Source organism: Brienomyrus brachyistius, chromosome 12 (assembly GCF_023856365.1).
Source record: "Brienomyrus brachyistius isolate T26 chromosome 12, BBRACH_0.4, whole genome shotgun sequence".
NCBI classification, from domain to species: domain Eukaryota; kingdom Metazoa; phylum Chordata; class Actinopteri; order Osteoglossiformes; family Mormyridae; genus Brienomyrus; species Brienomyrus brachyistius.
The window spans coordinates 5542251-5563438 of NC_064544.1; the positions used below are offsets into that span (position 1 = coordinate 5542251).

Consider the following 21188-nt stretch of genomic DNA (forward strand, 5'->3'; position numbering starts at 1 on the left):
TGCATGGAGTGTAAACACTGGCTGTTCTTCATGCTGTGTCATTAAGTCGTCGTTAACTTGCAAGTCAGCTGTCATCATCTAAGAGCTTCAGTGTGTGTAGAGGGGAAGGGGATTAGCAGATTAGTGAAACCGATCCCATATTTCTCTGTCGTCCTCCTTGGTACTTGTGAATAGAGCACGGGTGATGACAAGGGGGGGCCAGCCTAGCCCCGGGAACAATGGCCCCCAGCATGGGGTTACTGCTCTCTGGCAGCGCGAGGGGGCTCCCCCCCCCTGACCTGTGCAAGGCCCCACACGCTGGAAGCCATCACAGAGATGACTGATGCCCCGCAGCTTGTCTTTGTTCAGAAGACAGCGTTGCTGTACGATCTTCACCTTCACGCGTCACACAGACAGCCAGGATCCCGTCCCCATGCCTGTGGCTGTTTCCTAAAATAATTCTAAAATAATAGTTTTTTTGTTTTGCTTCCACGGTGTCACACTGCGTCTGTATTACAGGCCGCTACCTGAAAAGCCAAACATCACGGTTATATTCTGCAGTTACTACCCAGGTTTTTTTTTCCCCAGATGCTAACATCAAAATAACAAGTATTTCTGCATTTTAATGCTGATTCCAGCAACAAGTGAAGCTTTGATTTAGAATCTAACACCACTAGACTTCTGCTGAAGTATTTTACTCTTCATAGTGTTCCGGTGATGAAATAATAAGTTTGACACTTCGGTTTCACTCTGAGGGAGAATGCCCCCCAGCGACGTCCGTCTCCCGCAGCTCCCGCAGCTCCCGCAGCTCCCGCAGCTCCCGCAGCTCCCGCAGCTCCCGCGCCTCCTCACCAGTCCTCAGCCGCTCTCCAGCCTTTTGCTCGCTTACTTCCTGTGTCAATGGCATTTGCAGTCCCTGACAGAAGGCGGACGCAGCACTTCAAGGCTTTATGGTGATGTTTGCGGAAGGTAGGCGCTGGAGTCAGGGCCCAATAAACCACTGCGAGCAGCTCCCAGAGAAAGCCCTTTGTCTGCACTTTTACAGCCAGGTGGCGAGGTCTTCCCTTCAAGATTTTTAATGCCACAAAGGTGATGGAGAGGACAGACTGGGATTTGCGATTCCAAGCCCATTGACATCTTTCCTTGACCTCGGTCACACTGGTCGAAAGCGGCTCGCTTCCTCATCCGCCGAATCGCGCCGGAAGTGATAAAGAACAGCCGCAATGTGGCTGATTAACAGAGCTACGTCTGACGGACTTTATCCTTCAACTGTTCCTCCGGCTAGTGCCAGTGGACATCAGACTTGCAATTCTCCATTTCTGCACCACAATCCACACACTCAGTCCTTTGCCCACATAAATATAATAGCAATATGCTGTGTGTATCTAAGACAAAGCTACTGTACACTCACTGCATTTTCTTTCATTTAGAAAAACCTTATTGAGCCATTAGATTCTCTCTGTCGGCCAGTTAGAGATACACTTAGTTGTATTTACTACAGAAAGATCTTAGACAGCAATAATTCTCACATCCTTCTGCACCACTGGCCTGTTTGACTTGTCCACTCTGTAGAGTTTGCACCCATCTCCCTTTCCATATAATCACAGCCCAGACACGTCCAACAGTTCAGTGCTGCTGGCTACACAGACGAAAAGAAGTGTGCAGTGTCCAGACTAGTGGTGAAAATATCGCTTTTTGTTTATTCAACACCTTTCACTTTTCTAAGATAAACAACATGTGACGAAAAAAACCTTTTAAAAGATGCTTTCAGGTTCTTCTCAAGTTTCTCGCAAAATTTTAGCTTCACTGAAAGGAAAACAATCATATAAAAAGCAGAGAAAGCTGACCGTGCTCGGGCCCTGCGTTTGCAAAGCTCTAAAATGACAATTCCCAGGGGAAACATCAGTACTAACCCTTTAAGGTCAACAGTCAAGGTCAGGGCAAGTCGATCCTCTGCAGGTAAAGCAGAAGAAAGGCACCAACTGTTTTCCCCACCAGCTGGGAAGGAATTATGCAAAATGTATGGAACAAGGTGAATTTTATTGCATTTATAAAAGTGCATCTTATCAATGTATGTGCAGAAATCAGATACATAAACTTAATGTAAATTCAGTCACATGGCAGCAGGACTTCTGTCCGTGGGTCACATGTGGCGTCCGTGAAGAGTGACGTGCGCAGCCTGGTTCCTGCTAACAGCAGCCGGGGTTCTGTGTGACAGCCAGATGCCGCCCGCAACGCAAGCTTAGGTCCCACCCAAGGCGCCGCGGTCACACGTCAGCACCTTGACGCTCGTCTGCAAGCGGTTCCGGTCAATCCACAAGAGACTTCAGGTCGGGCAGCCCCTTAATTTCATAATCCAGCAGCATCTGACCGTAGGCTTTGCCCTGCAAGACATGGGGGTTGGGGAGAAAGCAGGCAGGGGCTATGGTCAACCAGCTTACCGGCTTACGGTCAACCGTCTTGCGGTCAACCGGCTTACAGTCAAACGTCTTACAGACAAGCGTCTTGCGGTCAATCAGATCACGGTCAATCAGATCACGGTGAATCTGCTTACGGTCAATCGACTTGCGGTCAAACGGCTTGCGGTCAACCGGCTTGCGGTCAATCAGATCACGGTGAATCTGCTTACGGTCAATCGACTTGCGGTCAAACGGCTTGCAGTCAACCGGCTTGCGGTCAATCCGCTTACGGTCAACCGGCTTACGGTCAACCGTCTTGCGGTCAACCGGCTTACAGTCAAACGTCTTACAGACAAGCGTCTTGCGGTCAATCAGATCACGGTCAATCAGATCACGGTGAATCAGATCACGGTGAATCAGATCACGGTGAATCTGCTTACGGTCAATCGACTTGCGGTCAAACGGCTTGCGGTCAATCAGATCACGGTGAATCTGCTTACGGTCAATCGACTTGCGGTCAATCAGATCACGGTGAATCTGCTTACGGTCAATCGACTTGCGGTCAAACGGCTTGCAGTCAACCGGCTTGCGGTCAATCTGCTTACGGTCAACCGGCTTACGGTCAACCGTCTTGCAGTCAACTGGCTTACAGTCAAACGTCTTACAGACAAGCGTCTTGCGGTCAATCAGATCACGGTCAATCAGATCACGGTGAATCTGCTTACGGTCAATTGACTTGCGGTCAACCGGCTTGCGGTCAACCGGCTTGCGGTCAATCCGCTTACGGTCAATCGGCTTGTGGTCAACCGGCTTACGGTTCAGATCCCCATCGCTCCATGTGAGCCGATATCCTCGGATATTTTACTAGAGACCCGGAAGGGTGTGTCACTTTAGTAAGATATTTACAGTCAGTTTAGTCAAGAAACATCTGATCCAGATTTGCCTGGCTTGTAAACCTGTAGGGGGCGCTAAGGGGCTACCCGGGGATTCTCACCTGAGGGTCACTGCGAAGGGAGGCCACCCCTCCCCCACCCAAAGAGTTCCGCAGGAGAAAGTTCAGGCCATGTATCCCAGGCAGCTCGTACCTGGGGAGTAAAAAATGCCCCATTGCAGAACAACAGCAAACCTTTGTGTAATCAACCTTGAAGCATTCCATACATCCGACATGTGTTCTGGTGTTGCAGTAGCTAGAAAATGATCTGATATTTATTTTAATTCCAGTTGCGGGCAGGGAGGGCGGCGGCCCCGCGTCTGCGGGGGCAGGGAGGGCGGAGGCCCCGCGTCTGCGGGGGCAGGGAGGGCGGAGGCCCCGCGTCTGCGGGGGCAGGGAGGGCGGCGGCCCCGCGTCTGCGCGGGCAGGGAGGGCAGATCTTAGTCCTGTGTCCGCTGCTAGATGTCTGTTAGTAGCTGGTTTTCCGGGTCTGTTTATTTGTGGTAAGTTAGTATGAGGGATTCAGAAGTTTGGGTGTGGAGCCAAAGCTGCCTCAGCTGGTTGGTTAGAAAAAAAATCTGGATTTTTGCTTCCTGGACCTGAACCATCCACCTCCGCTATTAACATTTCTTACTGAGTGTCCTTTATGAAATGATGCTTTATTCGCCATTGACGCATGTACTAGTACAGACAAATTCTGCTCTAACCATTTGTGATGCCAATTGCTGACACTGGAAATTTGCCATTGTTTTAACCAGTGAGATTCAAAATGTTTTACTCATTCATTCCAATGGGAGTTAAAATATAATAAACTAGTTAAAATTCCAGTTTCTGATATCAGGAATTCTGTTATAACTAATTAAAATTAATTAAAACTGAATTACAACTAGTTACAACTGAATTCATGTTATGAGAAATTGGATTTTTAACTAGCTAAAATTAAATTTCTGATATCCACAACTGGCATTTCAGCTCGTTAAACTGGAATTTTAAGTAGCTCAAATTCCTCACTGAAATTAATGACAAATATGTTTTGAATCTCACCAGCTAAAATAGAACTTCCCATGTCTGGAACTGTCATGTTAAGCAGCTAAAGTTCAATTTCCAATATCAACACTATGCATTTCAAAGTCAAATTTATGATATCAGAACATTATTACCAGTCACAATTGAATTTCCCATATCAAGATTTTGCATTCTAACTAGCTAGAACTGAATTTGAGATCCTCCAAGAATTAATTAAACCTAAAACGGCCATGAGTAGGTGGCATGGGACCAAATCATCTGCTGAGTAACGTAAATGTGGGCGCAGAAATGGGGAGGACCAGGAGATTCCCCGTTACTATGGACCCACCCACTCTGGAGACAGCCCCCCCCCCCATTATAAACCCACTGCCTACCGCACCACCGGGGGGGCTCCGCCATCCTGCTTGATGAGGTGCCGGAAATACTGCTCGACGGCACCGGCCGTCAGGAACTTCTTCAGGTAAGGATAGTAGAGGGGGTGACGTGCTATGACACCTGGGGGTATTTACACACAGAGACAGTCAGCAACGGGACCCATGTTGGTGCACGACTATGCACCAGACATTACACTTACAGGCTCGTAATTTGGTGCCTGTTGGGTTCAGAGGTCGCTTTGTAAACAAACAAACAAAGCTAGGAGCAGTGGCATGCAAACCAACCAGACCACTGGGTCTCTCAGGGGTAACAGTCAGGGGTGAACTAATACAGAGGCCATCCTAGGCTATAGCTTAGGGCCCCGGCAAAATCATGGCCCCTGGAAGTAACTCAGTCACTAAGGACCTGGTAGACTCACCGATATTGGCTGTGTCGCCCTTGTCCCCGCTCCGGGTATAAGCCAGTTCCCCCACTCTGTAGCTGTGCAGTCCACTTGGCAAATCTGACATCGGGGCAGAGAGTTCTGTTAGTACAGGCCTGCTGCATTCACTCACGGCATCCTGAGGTCCTCGCAGCACTCTTCTGACAGACTTCCATTTCCATAAAATCGGTTTTGTGGTGATGTCACTGCAGGACTGGACAGGACTGGGCTTCAGGCAAACTCGTAAAATGGAGAGACTCCAGCCACCTGTGACATCGGCCTCTGGCTCCGACTCTCGCCTGCAGATTTTCTCGTGACCCCTAATTAAGGTGGTCTTTTGATAAATTCCCTGGTAGATGTCCCCCCTCCCAGTAAGTAGCAGGAAATGGTTGAGGGATTGCCTTCTTGTTGAGTGGAGCCCCATTCGCTTTCGTGTGCTTTGCTCAGACCTGTTTATTTTCAGCAGTGCCTGTTCTAGAGACACAATCCTGAACAAAGACAGTCTTGTTTGAGATTCCTATGTTTTATTCGGCTACATGAGGGCAGAAATCCAAGCAAAGCAGAGCAGGGGATTCCCTGACAGTGCAAACCCATGTGTGTGCATCATGCATGAAAAATACACATTATATGCTATATGCTAGAGGTCAGACTGATCAAGCATTTATTACCAACTCTGACACTGAAGAATAAATGTATATTAGCTATGGTACACACTTTCCGTTGGTTAAATCAACTTCATAAATTTCACTGGAAGTTTCCAGGAGGGAGGCCACTTAGAAGCCCCCAGGAGCACAACATCCCGATTGTTCCATGGCTGCTTTCTCACTTACAGGATTTAATCGAGCCGCACAGCTGAGCTCTGTGCTATGTAAACCTAATTAAGCACCACCGTAGCAAACGATGCACATAAAAGAGGCTTTAATTACGAGGGCCGAGCGAGTTTGTGTTGCCATGGCGAGCGACCGTCAACCCTCAGCCGACGGAAGCCCTTGTTAATGAATTCAAGCTGGCCCTGATTGGATAAGTTACATTCTTGTGGTGAGACGCAGGGAGCTGGTCTAGCGTAAGAGAGCTACTTGGTGCTCCTGTGCCTTGGTTGCGTTTTTTGCAGCCTCTGCTCTCTGTAGCATTTCTCTGGGTTTGTCTACTTGGCTTTTAGTCTCAGGAAAAGCATCTGTCCGCTTGCCCTGTCCCAGCCTGACAGCACCCCCACGCCCTGCATTAAGGGTGCCTCACTCTTGGCATGGCTGCCCTGTACTGTGCCCGAGCACAATTACACCCCCCCCCCCCCCCCCACCTCACTCCACCCGCAGCTCTGAGCTCACATTACGCTTAATGATCCGGGCGTGTGTCGGTCTCATCATGGACATCATGTCTGTCTTCCATGCTTGGACATGGTTAGCGATCACACTATGCGTACGTGCCCCAGTCCAGTTGAACTGGGCCCCATCCAGTAAGAATCGGCTAGTGCGGGCAGACACTGAATGAACACAGAGAGGCCATGTTCTCGTAATGCTTAATTACAGCCACTTGGCTGCTGACACATAAAACTCCAAGTGTGGAATGGAAAACATCTGCATTTAGCTCAAAGCTCAGGATGCCAGCTGCCTTAATGTACCACCGGGCTTCACATATGACGAACATTCCTGTCGTGACTAGACCCACTAACACAGTACAATGCTAAGATCAGGTACTGTAAAACAGCTAAAAAAAATACTTTTTTTCTATTAAAGTTGGCCGTTAAATCAAATTAGCTGCTGAGAATCACGCGGCATAAAGACAATGAACGTTTTGTGCTGGTGGGAAGAGAACCAGCAGGTCTGCAAATGTCTGTGGTGAAAGTGTCCCAACAAGAGCAAAAATCTAGTATGCGTTCCTTTAAAATTCCAGTGCCATGTGTCCTGTTATCAAAATAATCACAATATCTAGAAATCCATCCATCCTGCTTGTTCTATGCATACCTGGTAAGAAGGAGGCCTGATAAACGTAAGAGACGTACAGGTATGTCATGGACATCCTGTGATAGAAAAACATTCATGGCATGACGGCGTGAGCATCAGTGTCTCAGAAGCCGCTGTGTCGTTTGAGGGGATGGCACCCGCAGCAGTGATTGGCTGCAGGAGGATTCATGGACAGCCAATGACTGACAATCTATTCCAAGATTGACTGTAAGCTCATTTACTCTCATTTTCACTCTCATTCACTCTCTGCTAAAAAGCGCAGTCGATTCTTTGGGACACTGTGCCCATGATGAACGGGTTGCAGGTTGAAATCACATGATGTCACCATCGGGCCCCAGAGCGAGGCCCTTAAACCCCAGCTGTTCCAGGGACTGTCTGACTCTGCTTTCTAGAAAAATGTACAGCGCTTTGTATAAAAGCATCTGCTGATTGCAGTGAATGCAGGTTTGCGGCCTGACCTCTGACCTCTAAGCCGTACCTCTGGGTGTGTCCTCAGCCTCCTCCACGTCGGCAGGGGAAGCACATACATCTTGCCGGGAAACATCATCGTGCTTCATCTCTCCCACAAATTCCCCGTCCAGGTAAATATCTACCTGGAACAGAAGGCAGACGACGACAAACTGGCTTGGGTGCAAAGAAACGAAAGCTGACATGACAGACTCGTCCACACGGCACCTCCTCTGCTTCTTCGGGGCCCAGAGGTGGAACGCTCAGGTCCAGAAAGGAAAAATCCAGACCAAGCCTTTCAACCAACCAGATGAGTATAAAACGTCACAGTCACTGAGTCCTCAACTGGTTGGTTTAAACAAAATCTTGGCCTGGACAGTTTCACTCTGGACCTGACCTGCCCACCTGAGGCGAAAGCTCGTGTCACAGAGCATGAGAAGCCAGGTTAAGCTGCTTTGCTCAGCAGCTCCGTCTCTGCACCCAGCTGCTAAAGCTAATCCCCCTGGAGCTCTAAGCCTGGACTACAGCCCTGCTGCCATCCCTGAGCAGAGAAGCCACTGGACGTGGGAAAAGGCTCCGGGGGATGTGGACGTCTCCATCCCAGCCCGGGAGCACCGGGGCAGTTAAATAACCAACATTTACCGTCACTCAAACATGCATTTTCACAAAGTCCCCTGTTGGCCAGAAATAGTCACTGCATACAATTACATTAATCACTGCTCCCAATGGCCTATGTCCAAATATTATTATTAATGATCCATCCATCCATTTTCCAAACCGCTTATCCTACTGGGTTGCGGGAGGTCCGGAGCCTATCCCGGAAGCAATGGGCATGAGGCAGGGAACGCAGGATGGGGGGCCAGCCCATCGCAGTATTATTATTGTCATTATTATTATTAAAGGAATAGTTACCTTTAACTCTGACTTGGGGTAGAGGATGAAGAACGGTCTCAGAACCGGGGACCTGAAGCGGTGGAGGGGACATCAGCACATTCTGAACAGAACCTCCGCTGTCGAATTTTAAGGCACAAAAGTCACGCGCTGGAAACAGTTGATGAACTTACACTCTGGGCCGACCCCCCACTATCGCCGTAAGTCCAGGGGCTGTGGGGAGATTTTCCAGCATGAAAACCATGGGTGTCGCACCCAAACAACCGGCACATTCCGGCAAAACATGCCCAGCGTAGTAGAATTCCGGCAAATGAGGAAGTGATTCACTGCCCAAAAACTGCAAACGCTGCTTACTAAGTATTGACCAGGAATATGAATCATCCAAGCAAAACCCTTCAAAGCAAACAGGGCCTCTTTCTGACATTCAACCCGAAACAGTCTCTAGCCCTTATAATAAACATCATCCCTGATTTAAAGACAAAGACGCCAATAAAATATAAAACTGCACCCAACAGCGGCTGAGCCATTGTAAGACACTACTAATTAAAAACACGCCGGAATAGGTTACGAAGGATTTTCAGCTGCAAACGATCTTCGGCAGCACTAGTTTAATTAATCAAAGTTGCCTGGAACCATGTTCTGTGGCAGTCAAGGACCCAGATTACAGAACCGCCGGGTTACCGGTCCCAGAAATGAGCATAACGGATGGATCAGGAAGAAGGATCCAGCTTCCAGCACTGAAGATTTTTATCGGACCCCATCGAAGGTCCCCGTGAACATAAAGGGACTCGTCCCAATGAAATCCTTCACTTTAATCTTTTAGAAGAGCCAATCTTTTAAATATGTTCTATTTTCTGATGTCCTAAAGCAGGGGTCTCAAAGTAGCAGCCCAGTGGCCAAATCCCGCCTCAGACGTTTTTAATTCGGCTCACAGATTCAGCTTTTATTTTCCAAAAAGAGTAAAACAGATTTAACGCCTGCATTCCGCCACTCAGCCCCCTTCTGCTTTTACCACTGCCATCGCACACACGCTAATTAAGATTATTGACGTTACATCATTTCTTCTTTTTTTTGTCGACTCAAGAAATATGTGGCCTGGAGAGGACCTTCTAGCCAGCAGCATCTTGGGTTACTTGAGTTTGTGACTCCTGTCCTAAAGACGTAAAGCCAAAGTGCTGAGCAGATGCTCAGGTCACAAGGCGCTCAGCCTGAAGGTCTTCACAGGCCGTGACCAGAGTCAGCCATAATCTTGATGTTCCGAGCGAAAACAACGGAACGATCCGCGATTCACTGATCCCATGTTGACTCCTCCCATTTTCAGGATTCTCAGATTCGCGTTCCCTACCCATCCCCGTTCCTGCCGGAGCCACTTCTCTGGAGAAGAGCTCCAGGGCCCTTTTCTGCTGGTGCTGGACGGCCATCCACAAAACAACCTCCCGAGGTCCCTGGTGGACAGAAGATAGGGGCAGCAACACAAAACAAACGTGCCAGACGCCGGTCACAGAGATAACACAGATAACACACCTAAAACACAGGAAACCGTGAGTGAAACGGACAAATAAAAGATGACATTCAAACTGGAGAAAGGAGGACATCGGCAGGTCGGTCAGGGCATGGAGCAGCGACAGAAAGCCATGGACCTACCGCCATTTATGCCAAACACACGCTTACACGTTGCTCTCTCCAAATCTTATTTAGTAAAAGCAAAATAAACACCGTAAAACTTCATGCCTTTTTAAAATGACTTTTTATTAAATTAGTACTTTCTGCTTGTGACGTCATCTATGGGTTCAAAAATGAGCAGAAATCCTGAATAAATCACCAACGTGCAGAGTTCTGTACCTTGGATTTAGTAGTTAATTCACCAGTTCTCATCTCATGTATTGTCCGCTCCCTTGCTTCCCTGGAACCTTAACTGAAAGGCTGCACATAGCGGGATGTTGGATGTGCGGTGATATGCCAGCGAAACATACCTTCCCGTTGGCGGCGTGAGGGCCATAGGTGTCCTCGGTACCAAGTACCTGCACGTTGACAGAGGTGTAGTCTGCAAAGCCGAGCTGCCTGAACATGGTCCGTGTCCTGAGCACACAAAGTGAGAGGGGAGTCTACAGCGGAGCAAAGACCGGAGATTAACACCGCAGATTAACACCGGAGATTAACACCGGAGATTAACACCGGAGATGAACACTGAACAAAACAGCAAAACCTGATGAATTACAACAGGAAGAATCAAGCGTGAAGTATCAACATGATCAATGTAACACTCATTTTAGCAACTGACATGCTACAGCTTTGCTGTGCTGTTTCCATCCTGCGTACATATTAAACGTCACGAGTGAGCAGACGGGCTAACCTTTTAACGATGCTCTCCGCAGTCCTTCTGGCTTTCTCTGCAGCTCGGGGGCCCCCAACGGGACACACAGCTGTAGCCCGGAACCCATCCATGTAAGTGGCGCACACCTGGGGAGGGAAGCGCAGGGGAGAGAGGCACAGGTGAGGTGTGTCTGCACCTATACTGAAGTACTGGATTACTTCTTGTCAATGGGGGGGGGGGGTCACCTTGTAGTCACTGGATGGGGGCGTTCCTTTTGCACCCTCGACCCTTACAGCCCCGCCATCCACACCTTGCGAAACACACAGAAAAAGGTCAACAATGCGACGCAGAATTGCCGCAACGCAGAACTGCTGCGACGACAATTGCGTCGTCAACTCCGATGACACTGGAGAAAGCGTCAGTTTCAGATTCGATGCTGAGAACATTTACAGATTTGCTTTCGCTTCTATGCTCTGTCAATACTGACAAGACAAAGATCACTTATCATGCATCCGAATAGCCAAACACGGCTGTTGCTTTGGGTTAAACGTAGTGATGGAAGTTGATTGGGTGTTACAACAATGGCGGCGTGCCATGCTGAAGGTAAATAAAATAGTCACAGTCACCACTGTGGGAATAAAAATGTCAGAGCCTGCCGGTGTAAATATGAACTATGCTGTGCTGAACAGACTGAATCATCCCAGAAAGACATTCCCCTCTTATTCCCCTACACGGATTTCTACTAATTGCTGCTTTGGACTGGTAACATAAACACAGCGGTCAACATGCGCTGACTGAAATCACATGCAGGTCATTCACAGCTAAGGTCACTGAGACCAGGTCAGGGAGAGCTGATCTGAATGACCCTGGAGTTCAGCCTCAGGACATTCAGGGACAGCCCTGTCACATGTTAGGGTCGGGAGACAAAGAAATGACTATCACTGGGCCTGAGGTCCTTAACCTGCAATGCTACCAGCCGGGTGGCCATGAGCGCCACCTACAGTGATCCAAGAGAAAGACAGTAGATCTTCCTCAGCAAACCTCACTGTGGGAGAATATCTAAGAGTGAGCAAAGGGATCACGCAGCCCTGTCTTCCTGTTAGGTGTCTTGTTTTCTTCTTAGCCACAGTCTTCCTCACACATTTTTTACAGATTCCTGTAGTACCCATGACCTATCACAAGTTAACGAGAACACAAAATCGTTAACAGGCAGATCAGAATGGCTGGGGGTGACTTGGGGAGGTGGGACCTGGGATCTCGGTGATGGTGACGCGTGAGAAGTCACAGGTGACGTCCGGTAGCAGGTAGCGCGTGGGGTCGCCGATCTCATACACCAGCTGCTCCGTGACCGTGCCAAAGGAAACAAGCCCGCCGGTGTGCGGGGGCTTGGACAGCACGAAGGTACCATCGCCACGGCACTCCGCCACCGGGAAGCCCATATTATCCCTGGGGAGGCACGGAGAGGCACACCGATTAGGGCTTAACGAGAACACGGAATCAGCGGTTTACGGAAAAATGGAAAAGTGGTAAAAACCTGTGATGTGCAAAAGCTTTTGACTGAAGCAGAGCAAGGGGAAGGGTATGGAAGGGGGGCTCACCAGTCGGGAACCGTGTGCCAGTCTGTGAAAATGCCCCCCGTGCTCTGGGCCCCGCACTCCACCAAGTGCCCTGCAAGGCTGAGAGGGAAACGCCTGAATCAGAGGGGCCTCCCCATCAAACCAGCATCGCCATGGTTACGGAGCCCCCATGGTTCACCTCCCGGCCGCCAGCAGATCGTAGTTTGACTGCTCCCATCCAAACTGCCGGGAAAAAGAGGACAGGCTCTGTCACAAACTCGCCGTGGTATCAGAAGAGGCCGATCAGCGATGGGAGCTGAAATCCGGCTGCAGGATCCATAGACCCCCAGAGAGCTGGACTGCTGCAAAAACAAAAGGTTTGCCGAGTCCAGCCCTAAGCGGAACGCCATGCCCAGACTGTACCGTGTGCAGGAGGGGCCCGAGGACCACGGCGCTGTCCACGCAGCGGCCCGTCACGACTATCTCCGCCCCCAGGTCCAGGCACCTCCGGATGGGCTGCGCACTGCAAAAACAAAACAGGTCCGCGAGGGAGGGGCACGGTCAGGACAAGTCTGATTGGCCCAGGTCACAGCCACACAGTGTCACTATCTGATAACTCCAATTAACTACAGTATGTTTTTGGGACCCGGAGGAAACCCCACAATGACATGGGGAGAACATGCAAACTCCACCACACACAGAACCCAGGCGGAGACTCGAACCCGGGACCCAGAGGTGTGAGGCGACAGTGCGAACCACTGCACCACCATGCCACCCCTCAAGGCCAAAAAAGATGAAGTTTAAAACTCATATAGGTTCAGTTATGAGAACAGTCACATCATACCAATGAAAAGGTCATTAAGAAGGTTTAGGACTCGCAGGGTGAAACGTGAACAACGATTAAATCAAATCAAATCAGTTTATTAATCAAATAGTGACAGTACAGCCAACAGCAGTCGATGCAGGCAATGAAACAAGCTTCCCCGAGAGATCCCTAAAGTAGCCGGCAGAAATATATAAAGCAAATAAACGAGTAAAATGGTTAAAATATTTTTTCAAAATTATGAAATAAAATATAATGGAAATGTGCAGTATGTCCATACTAAATCCTCATCTATCACTGAAACGTCCATCTTTTGGGATTAAATCAGCGCAAGATGCCGCTCCCTGGTCGAGACCCAGGAAATATTTACCCCAGGTACGCATTCATGCTGTGGGTGCCTTTAGGGAGAGGTTGAGCGATTCCACTGTCCGCCATCCTGACTTCCGTCAGTAAGTCTTTCTGGAAGAAATAAAACGACACAACCACCCCCAAATGAGCAACGCCATGGATCACTGACAAACAACAAACGAGGGAAATCTATCACTTTTGGCTAATGAGCCTTTAACCTTGCCTGGGCCATGAGGTCATCACCAGTTACCACGGCAACCTTCATGTCCAGGCCAGCTTTCCGAACAGTCTCCTGTAAGGCCCCTCCACAGGCCAGCGGGTTCACCCCCCCTGCGTTGCTGACCACGCGTATGCCTGCAGCGACGAGGCACACTTCGTCACTTTCACGCAGGCACTCGTGCAGTCACCCTCTTTGGAAATTTAAACAGCATCTTTCTAAGTTACAGACGGCTAATGGAAAAACAAAGTCAGACGATTTAAACGGAAATTTCTCCGTCTTCAATGCTTCAGAGGTAAATGAACCATTTAATGGAATACTTTGCAAATTTTTCCCCAGTCTTTTCTACGAGTGTAGTTACCTCTTTTACGAAGCTCCTTGATGAATGGAGATAAAACTTGCACAAAGTCAGGAACAAACCCCAGGCTCTACAGGAGAAAATACAGACACCACAGGAAACACAAGTCTTCGAACAGCGACATCATCTCAGAGGTGACTTTCGTATGAAAATCCACCCTAAACATTGATTATCTCTGCTGTATTGTCTTCCCATTTTAAATCACGTATAATACTCTAACCAGTACGATAAAAACATTTTTGAAAGACATACTTTATTGTTCATGTAATTTATATTATTCTCATAATCATAGACATTTTGCATTTTGTATTAATTACTCTTTTAATATCGCAAAGACAAAACATTTTTTCACTGCTGCTGAGTTGCAAAACAGGTGTAATCCTTGAAAATCAAAATTCATTGCATTATCTGTTAAAAACACTACAAAATTATGAAGACCTGTAAAAGGCAGAATTTAGCAATGACAGTAATGGACTGTGTCTGGCTTACAGGGTCCTTTGCTTTGGCGGCTGTAAGAAGCGACATGGTGATCTCCGAGAGGTAATCAAACACCAGGAAGTCCAGGTTCCCTCCGTGTATCAGCTGTGGAACTGCGACGGGAATCACTCCGTGTGAAACTTTCACACCAAAAGCTGCACGTCAAGTCAGAGACCATCTACCGGCGCTACAGCAACTCCTGCACTATGTTGTAAATTTTGGTAAACATGACCACTCACATCAAACCTAGCTATGCTAGGCAACCTAATAACATAAAGTAAAATTTAAGAGAGGGAATGAACACAGTGGAAAGCCTTTTCCCCCAATTTCCTTCAGGTACTACCCCACCCAGGGTATTCTCTAATTAATTGTCCCCTATGCTGCGTAAAAGAGGCTTCAGCTTCCAAAACCCTATACTAAGTGTCTGGACGAATATATTTATTAATGGATGGAACGACTTGCAATGCCAAAGTGTGATACGGATGGAGCAAACTCACTCAAAACTTGGAAAATGTTAAGCAGGCAAAACGCGTGTTCTCCCACATTTAACACTACAGCAGAACACTGACCACCTCGGACAAGTAAACCTGAATTTAAAGTATTCCGAGTTTTAAAAAGATGCATAAAAGCTCTTAAATAGGATAATAAAGCAAATAAATAAGTTTGAGTAAGTGTTTAGTACTAATGAGTTAGAATTCATCACTGTAAGACATACGTGTTAAGCGACATACGGCACTCTCCGCAATGTCATCACATTTGCACTTGTGCGTATATTCAGACGTTACTGTGCAAGTGAAAGGAAAGTTTAATAAAGCTGGTAATGTAGTGTGAGTAAGCAGTGTCCATCTTTACCCGCAGTGGCCGTGTCTCCCCAGAAACCCGAAGCACACCCTATTCTGACATTCTCCCTGGAGGCTGAGTAAGTTACACGGCGATGACACTTCCAGCCATCGGGCTCCGATATCGGGTTTTTTCTCATTAAGGAGCCGACGCCCCCGGGGTGACAGACACGCCGTGCATCTCCGCAGCGTGTAAATAAGGAGGCCTTTGAGCCGCTGCACGTCCACCAATGCAGGGGGAAGGCATGCATGGCGCAGCGAGGGCTGCACAACTTCAGCATCATCAAAAAATATATCCAGTATAAAGACCGAGCTGTTCGCTCAATATCAACTTGAAAAGTTCAAGGTCCGCATACAAGGTGTGCTGCAAAAAACTGCCGCCGTCTAGAAACAGCATATTTGTACATTGGTTCCGAAGATGCATTTTCTCATTAGGGCACTAGGTGGCGACAGCTGCTCACCTTTGTTTTCATACGGAAATAGACGGCAATAGATATTTTAGGTAGGAGATTTTCCAAAAAGAATTTATATTAATTACATTTTTAATGTTGTACGATGTAATGAAATAAACAGGAAATACCAAACAGAAATCAATAAACCGGCTATTTAAAAAAGTCACCAGTGTTCCATTAAATCCAGTGAACTATGCATACAGGCAGCACGCATACAGGCAGCACGCAGACAGGTAGCACGCAGACAGGTAGCACGCAGACAGGCAGTACGCAGACAGGTAGCACGCATACAGGCAGCATGCACACAGGCAACATGCAGACAGGCAGCATTGTTGATGCTGGAACCTGTGTTGGTGTGGCCAATAGGTCAGTCTATTCTGAGGTTTGTGTGGATCCCAGTGCAGTGACAGGGACACTGTGGCGAACAGGGGGAGGGAATCCTGTGGTCAGTGTGGATTCCAGCGGCCCAGTGCAGTGACGGGGTCACTGTGCTGTAACAATGGTGCCGTCCTTCAGATGAGACATAAAACCGAGGTGCTGACTCTCTGAGCTCATAAAGGATCACTGGATGGTAGCCCAATGTCCTGGCTAAAATTGCCCACTGTGGCCCTTTCAGATCTGGCCACCTAATCATCCCCTGTATCTAACTGGTGAATTCTCTCCTGCCCCTTCACCACCTTAACTACTGTGTGGTGAGCGTACTGGTGGGGGCCACACAGTGGTGGTGCTTGAAATGGCTCCCCGTTGGTTTTGTAAAGCACTTTGGGTGTCTTGAAGAGTGTAAATGTAACATTCATTCATTCAACTAAAATTGATTAGCATGGGGGCAAATACTGCAGATAATTCTAACATCATTCACTGGAAGTAAATTACAATGACTCTGCATACTGAGCCACACGCTGCCTGAACGTTTCAGCAAATCGCTTCATGTGGGAATGTCACCCTTTCTTCCTTCGCAAAACATTTTTCTTATCATTCTTTGTTGCTAAATCTGTTCTTTAAACCGCCTATCCCATGATTCACTACTATCAAAACAAGTCAGCTACCTTTCCGAGCAACGCTCTGCCATTTAGAAATCGTTTTACGCAACTGCCAGTGTGCTGGAGCTGAGATGTTATTTGCCTGTGCTAAACCACAACAGATAACCCAAACATTCTGCGAGCCTGAAGACTGTGGACTTCCGCTTTTTCAACAAGCGTTTATGCGCACCTGATTTCCTGGAAGACAGATGGCAAAACCTGGCCAAGGAATAGTGTGCCCGAAGAGCGGCCATCAACTACGGGCACGGAGAGTGTCCTGAGGGAATTACGGGCATGTGGGCAGGCCTTTCGGGAGGTCGTGTGGGTGTATTTGCCTTAACAGATAACCCAAAAACAACAAAACCACTCTCAAAATCAACATGGAGCCCCCAGTCCACTTATCGGCAGACTGAGGTGCAGCCAGAATCGATCCGGGTGTCCTTTTCATGTGATGTTCTTTAATGACCTTTGGACAATCATGGTAGATAGACAAACAGTGAGTAACTGCAGTTTTGTCATCAGCAGGTTCAAATTCAGTGTAGCACCACTGGGATCTCGCATTCCCCGAAGCCTCCACGAAAGAGAAGGAAGATGAGGCTGCTGTCCATTACGTTTGCTTTGTCCGTGCTCCTTTTCCCAGTCCAGGTATGCAGGCAGCGCATATAACAGCTACCATTACATGAACATGACTGCTGGATTTCTTTTAATGTTAATATTTTAACTCCAAGCTACTGATTACCAAAGTATCAATTTTTTCTTTGCTATTTTCCGTGTTTTCTTGCGTATATGATGCTACATGCTCAAATGTGTTTTCCTTTAAGCCAATGTTTCCCAACCTAGTCCTCGAGGACCCACAGACGGCCCACGTTTTTGCTTAAACATGGACTATCTGTGGGTCCCTGAGGACCGGATTGGGTGACACTGCATTAAACACTTTCTTGCCACAGCCCGAGCCCACAGTGGGGCCGAGAGGAAACCGGCCCGTCGAGCACGCTTACAAAAGCGAAACGTGCAAAACTGAGAAGAGCTGGCCTTTCTGTGCAGATGAAGACTGGGTGAGTAGTGACCTTCCATGACTGACTGGATGATTCACATGCATCTACTATAATATCTGAATAAGGACACTAACTCTTCCTCTTATTTTGTTCTTTATAAATATGCAGGGTCCCAAATGTCCTTCTGGCTGTAGGATTAATGGGATCTTAGAACAGACTGACCGAGAGCTCCTAGCAAAAATTGACAAGATTCGCAGGTTTTTAGAGGAGAACCGCAGGAACTACAAGACGACGGATCAGGTCAGCAAGCAGACCTATGACTATATCCGGGAGAAGCTGCTGACAGATGCTGGTGAGTGACAGTAGTGCCTCTTTTAGCCATAGAAGAGAACTGAGCAGGAATGGAGACTTGGCTTAAGAAACCGGCATGTAGGTGACAAAATAGAAGTGATTTCAGCTTCAGCCTGGGTGAAATATAAAGGCAAACAAAATGGCCGCTATCTGATTATGGGATTGGACTTCGAGAACTGTGTAGCCGAGAAAACACAGAGAGGTTAACTTTGTAACATTGGTCGCATGTGCAGTGAATGAACTGGCTAGTCACCTGACCTCTCCCCCCTCTGGGATGTCCTCAGTAAGCCAGACAAATTGCAGCGCAGTCATATTTGGCTGAAAATAATGATAATCAGTTACAGCTTTTGTATAGTTATGTAGCTTCTCTTATGGATTCCTACTGCATATTTCATTGTTGACACTGTTGTTACCACAGTCATTAGACGGAACCTGGCTACTGACTTAACAACATAAAACTTTCAACATGTACAGTTTGAGCCGCCATTTCTGATTCTTCAAGCTACCATTTTCTCTTACTAAAAATGCTGTGTTTCCTGTATTGGTTATTCCTTATCCTTATTATCGGCATAACACGGCACTCTTTGTGGACCCAGGGCAGGACAATAGGTTCAAGTCACTCGCCGAGCAGCTCCGTGAAAGAATTCTGACCCTGAAGGTGAGAATTGACCAGCAATTGAAAATTCTGGAAGCTCTGAAAAGCCGAGTGCGGGAGCAGGTTAAGGAGTTGGAGAGAACAGAGGTAAATTTCCAGCTGTATTGCCGTACACACCTATTACTGACACGGATAAGTTCAAAGACTTTTGAACGTATATGCGGTCCCCTTCGCAGGTTGACATCGATATAAAGCTGCGGTCTTGCAAAGGGTCATGCGTCGCCTATGCGGAATACCAGGTGGACAAAGAGAGTTATGTCACCCTGGAGAAACACCTCAGTAGCTTGGAGGCCATGAAGCTGCAGAGCGCGGAGACCGTCAGCGCGCTGAAAGTGATGAAGAGCAGGGTGATGAAGGACGTGGTCGTGCCCAGCCACTTCAAGGCCGGCGCGGCAGACGGAGGGGAACAGAAGCAGGACTACTTCTCGGATGTCGGGCAGGTGAAGTTAACGCTGGAGATCCCGACCTCCGGCCAATCGGCACCTGCCAGTGTTAGTAAGACCTCAGGTACGGCTCAGCAAACAGGTTCCGGCACCGCATCGGGCTCCACCTCTCACATCACCACTCAAACTGTGCAGTGCACCAGAACCATCCGAAAACAGGTCACACACACCAAAGACGGCCCTGTGGAAAAATTTGAGGTAATCGGGGGTGGGCCCGGGTGTGAAGGGCTGGACGACAGTACGCTGATTAACATGGCCAAAACGGGGAAGGAGATCACCGGAGACGGCTACACAGTCAAACTGAGCAGCACCGGCGGTGACATAAGCAGCATTTTCTCCGAAATGGGGAAACCCTCAAAGTCCATCACCCAGATTGGCCGCGGTGACGATGAGTTTTTTAGCGAGTTCGACAGCTTGCTGTCCTCACCCAACTCTAAGAGTATCACAAGCGGGTCAAGCAAGACGGTTTTTAAGTCAAGCACTAAAACTATAATGGGGGATGATCTCGGGGCTTTCCATCACACGGACATGGAGGACGACATGCCGGACATCCACGCACGCAGCTTCAAGGGCTCCCAGGACCGAAAGAAGAGGGATTATGTTGGAAAAGGTACACCAGTCAGCCCATAACCAACATGGCTGCTCCGCCTTAAAGCTGCGACACACATAGCAAACCAAGCTGCACAAAGATGATTCTATTGCAAATATTACATTTTCACCCATAAACATCAAGGACATCATAATTGAGGGCCTAGTGAACTTCGTATAAAAGGCATTTTTAATTTGACTATAATATTGTTTGCACATCCAATCTGGTCAAGTTGGCAGTTAGCCTAGCCAATCCCAACAAGGGAGATGTTCAGTAAAGCAAATTTTAAAAGGCAGACTTGCCATTCTGACAGGCAGAAATGCTTTGCTTAGATGTCACGTTTTAGTCCATTACTATGGAGAAGAGGAATAGAATGATTTGGGAGGAATGAAGGAAACGTCCAGGGATAAGCAACCCAGAAGATACAATGCTACTCTCTGGATCTCTTGGCCCACATTGCTAAACGCTAATTTGCAGGTGTAATATCGTTTCAGATTGTCTCGATATCCTCCAGAAGCATGCGGCAGGACATAAAAGCGGCCTGTTCAAAATTAAACCCGAGGGCTCAGACGATGTAGTGCAGGTCTACTGCGATCAGGACACAGTGCTCGGAGGCTGGGTCCTGGTGCAGCAGAGAATGGACGGGTCCGTTAACTTCAACCGGACCTGGGACAACTACAAGGAAGGCTTTGGAAGTGTAGATGAGCAGGGACATGGGGAGGTTTGGCTGGGAAATAAGCACCTACACTCCCTCACCCAGGGTGAGAGCATACTGAGGGTGGAGCTGGAGGACTGGGATGGCCGGGCCTCCTATGCTGAGTACTCCATCAGTTTAGGGTCAGAGTCTGAGGGCTACCCTCTGAGCGTCTCGGATTACGTCGGGGAGGCCGGGGATGCTCTGGTGAGGGGCTCAGCCAATCTGGGTGCATTCCTCTCTCATGCTGACATGAAATTCAGCACATATGACAGGGATCAGGACAAGTGGGAGGAGAACTGTGCCGAAATGTACGGAGGGGGCTGGTGGTACAACAACTGCCAGTCGGCCAACCTCAACGGCATCTATTACAGAGGGGGGCAGTACGACCTGGGCAGTAATACTCCCTACGAGATTGAGAACGGTGTGGTGTGGCTGACATTCCGGCCGGCGGACTACTCGCTAAAAACTGTCAGAATGAAAATACGACCAGTCGACATCATGTGATCATCTGTGGGCCTTTAGAGGATGAATGTGCAAATACCTCATGAGATAAATGTACAAAAATGCAGCCATGTAACTCCAAGCAGCTTGTTAATAAAGCCATGTTTTCTCAGCCATTGTGCTT

General features: G+C 48.1%; 2 protein-coding genes across 4 annotated transcripts; one reads left to right on the plus strand and one right to left on the minus strand.

Annotated features, from left to right (window-relative positions):
- Window positions 1-1659: 1659 nt before the first annotated feature.
- On the minus strand, window positions 1660-15736 carry LOC125704920 (uncharacterized). 3 transcript variants are annotated; one of them, XM_048971074.1, is made up of 20 exons: window positions 15376-15736; window positions 14536-14636; window positions 14050-14116; window positions 13695-13825; window positions 13494-13582; window positions 12724-12823; window positions 12500-12543; window positions 12343-12420; window positions 11994-12190; window positions 10990-11054; window positions 10784-10890; window positions 10404-10509; window positions 9776-9875; window positions 8604-8643; window positions 8452-8503; window positions 7571-7685; window positions 5129-5212; window positions 4710-4830; window positions 3373-3463; window positions 1660-2363 (listed from the first exon to the last, which is right to left on the minus strand). In XM_048971074.1, exons 1-20 carry the CDS (start codon window positions 15644-15646, stop codon window positions 2289-2291), a joined length of 2034 nt encoding a protein of 677 aa, XP_048827031.1. In that variant the 5' UTR covers window positions 15647-15736; the 3' UTR covers window positions 1660-2288. The 3 variants fall into 3 exon arrangements, 2 of the variants coding, with proteins under 2 accessions (XP_048827031.1, XP_048827032.1); XM_048971075.1 differs by lacking the exons at window positions 14536-14636; window positions 15376-15736 and having other exon boundaries at window positions 13695-13921; XR_007381281.1 differs by lacking the exons at window positions 1660-2363; window positions 3373-3463 and having other exon boundaries at window positions 4801-4830; window positions 7558-7685.
- A 1581-nt stretch (window positions 15737-17317) lies between these two features.
- On the plus strand, window positions 17318-21180 carry fga (fibrinogen alpha chain). Its single transcript, XM_048971073.1, has 6 exons — window positions 17318-17478; window positions 17781-17888; window positions 17997-18180; window positions 18776-18921; window positions 19011-19887; window positions 20361-21180. Exons 1-6 carry the CDS (start codon window positions 17425-17427, stop codon window positions 21065-21067), a joined length of 2076 nt encoding a protein of 691 aa, XP_048827030.1. The 5' UTR covers window positions 17318-17424; the 3' UTR covers window positions 21068-21180.
- Window positions 21181-21188: the final 8 nt, after the last annotated feature.

What these genes read in the sequence shown, in the direction of transcription:
- LOC125704920 (XM_048971074.1), bottom strand. Translation starts at nt 15,646, where the DNA reads ATGATGCTGAAGTTGTGCAGCCCTCGCTGCGCCATGCATGCCTTCCCC. An exon ending in GGGAGACACGGCCACTGCGG is followed by an intron (nt 14,637 to 15,375) that starts GTAAAGATGGAC and finishes TTCCCGTCGCAG; the next exon opens with TTCCACAGCTGATACACGGA. An exon ending in GATCTGCTGGCGGCCGGGAG is followed by an intron (nt 12,421 to 12,499) that starts GTGAACCATGGG and finishes TTTCCCTCTCAG; the next exon opens with CCTTGCAGGGCACTTGGTGG.
- fga (XM_048971073.1), top strand. Translation starts at nt 17,425, where the DNA reads ATGAGGCTGCTGTCCATTACGTTTGCTTTGTCCGTGCTCCTTTTCCCA. An exon ending in TCTGTGCAGATGAAGACTGG is followed by an intron (nt 17,889 to 17,996) that starts GTGAGTAGTGAC and finishes ATAAATATGCAG; the next exon opens with GGTCCCAAATGTCCTTCTGG. An exon ending in GAGGGATTATGTTGGAAAAG is followed by an intron (nt 19,888 to 20,360) that starts GTACACCAGTCA and finishes ATATCGTTTCAG; the next exon opens with ATTGTCTCGATATCCTCCAG.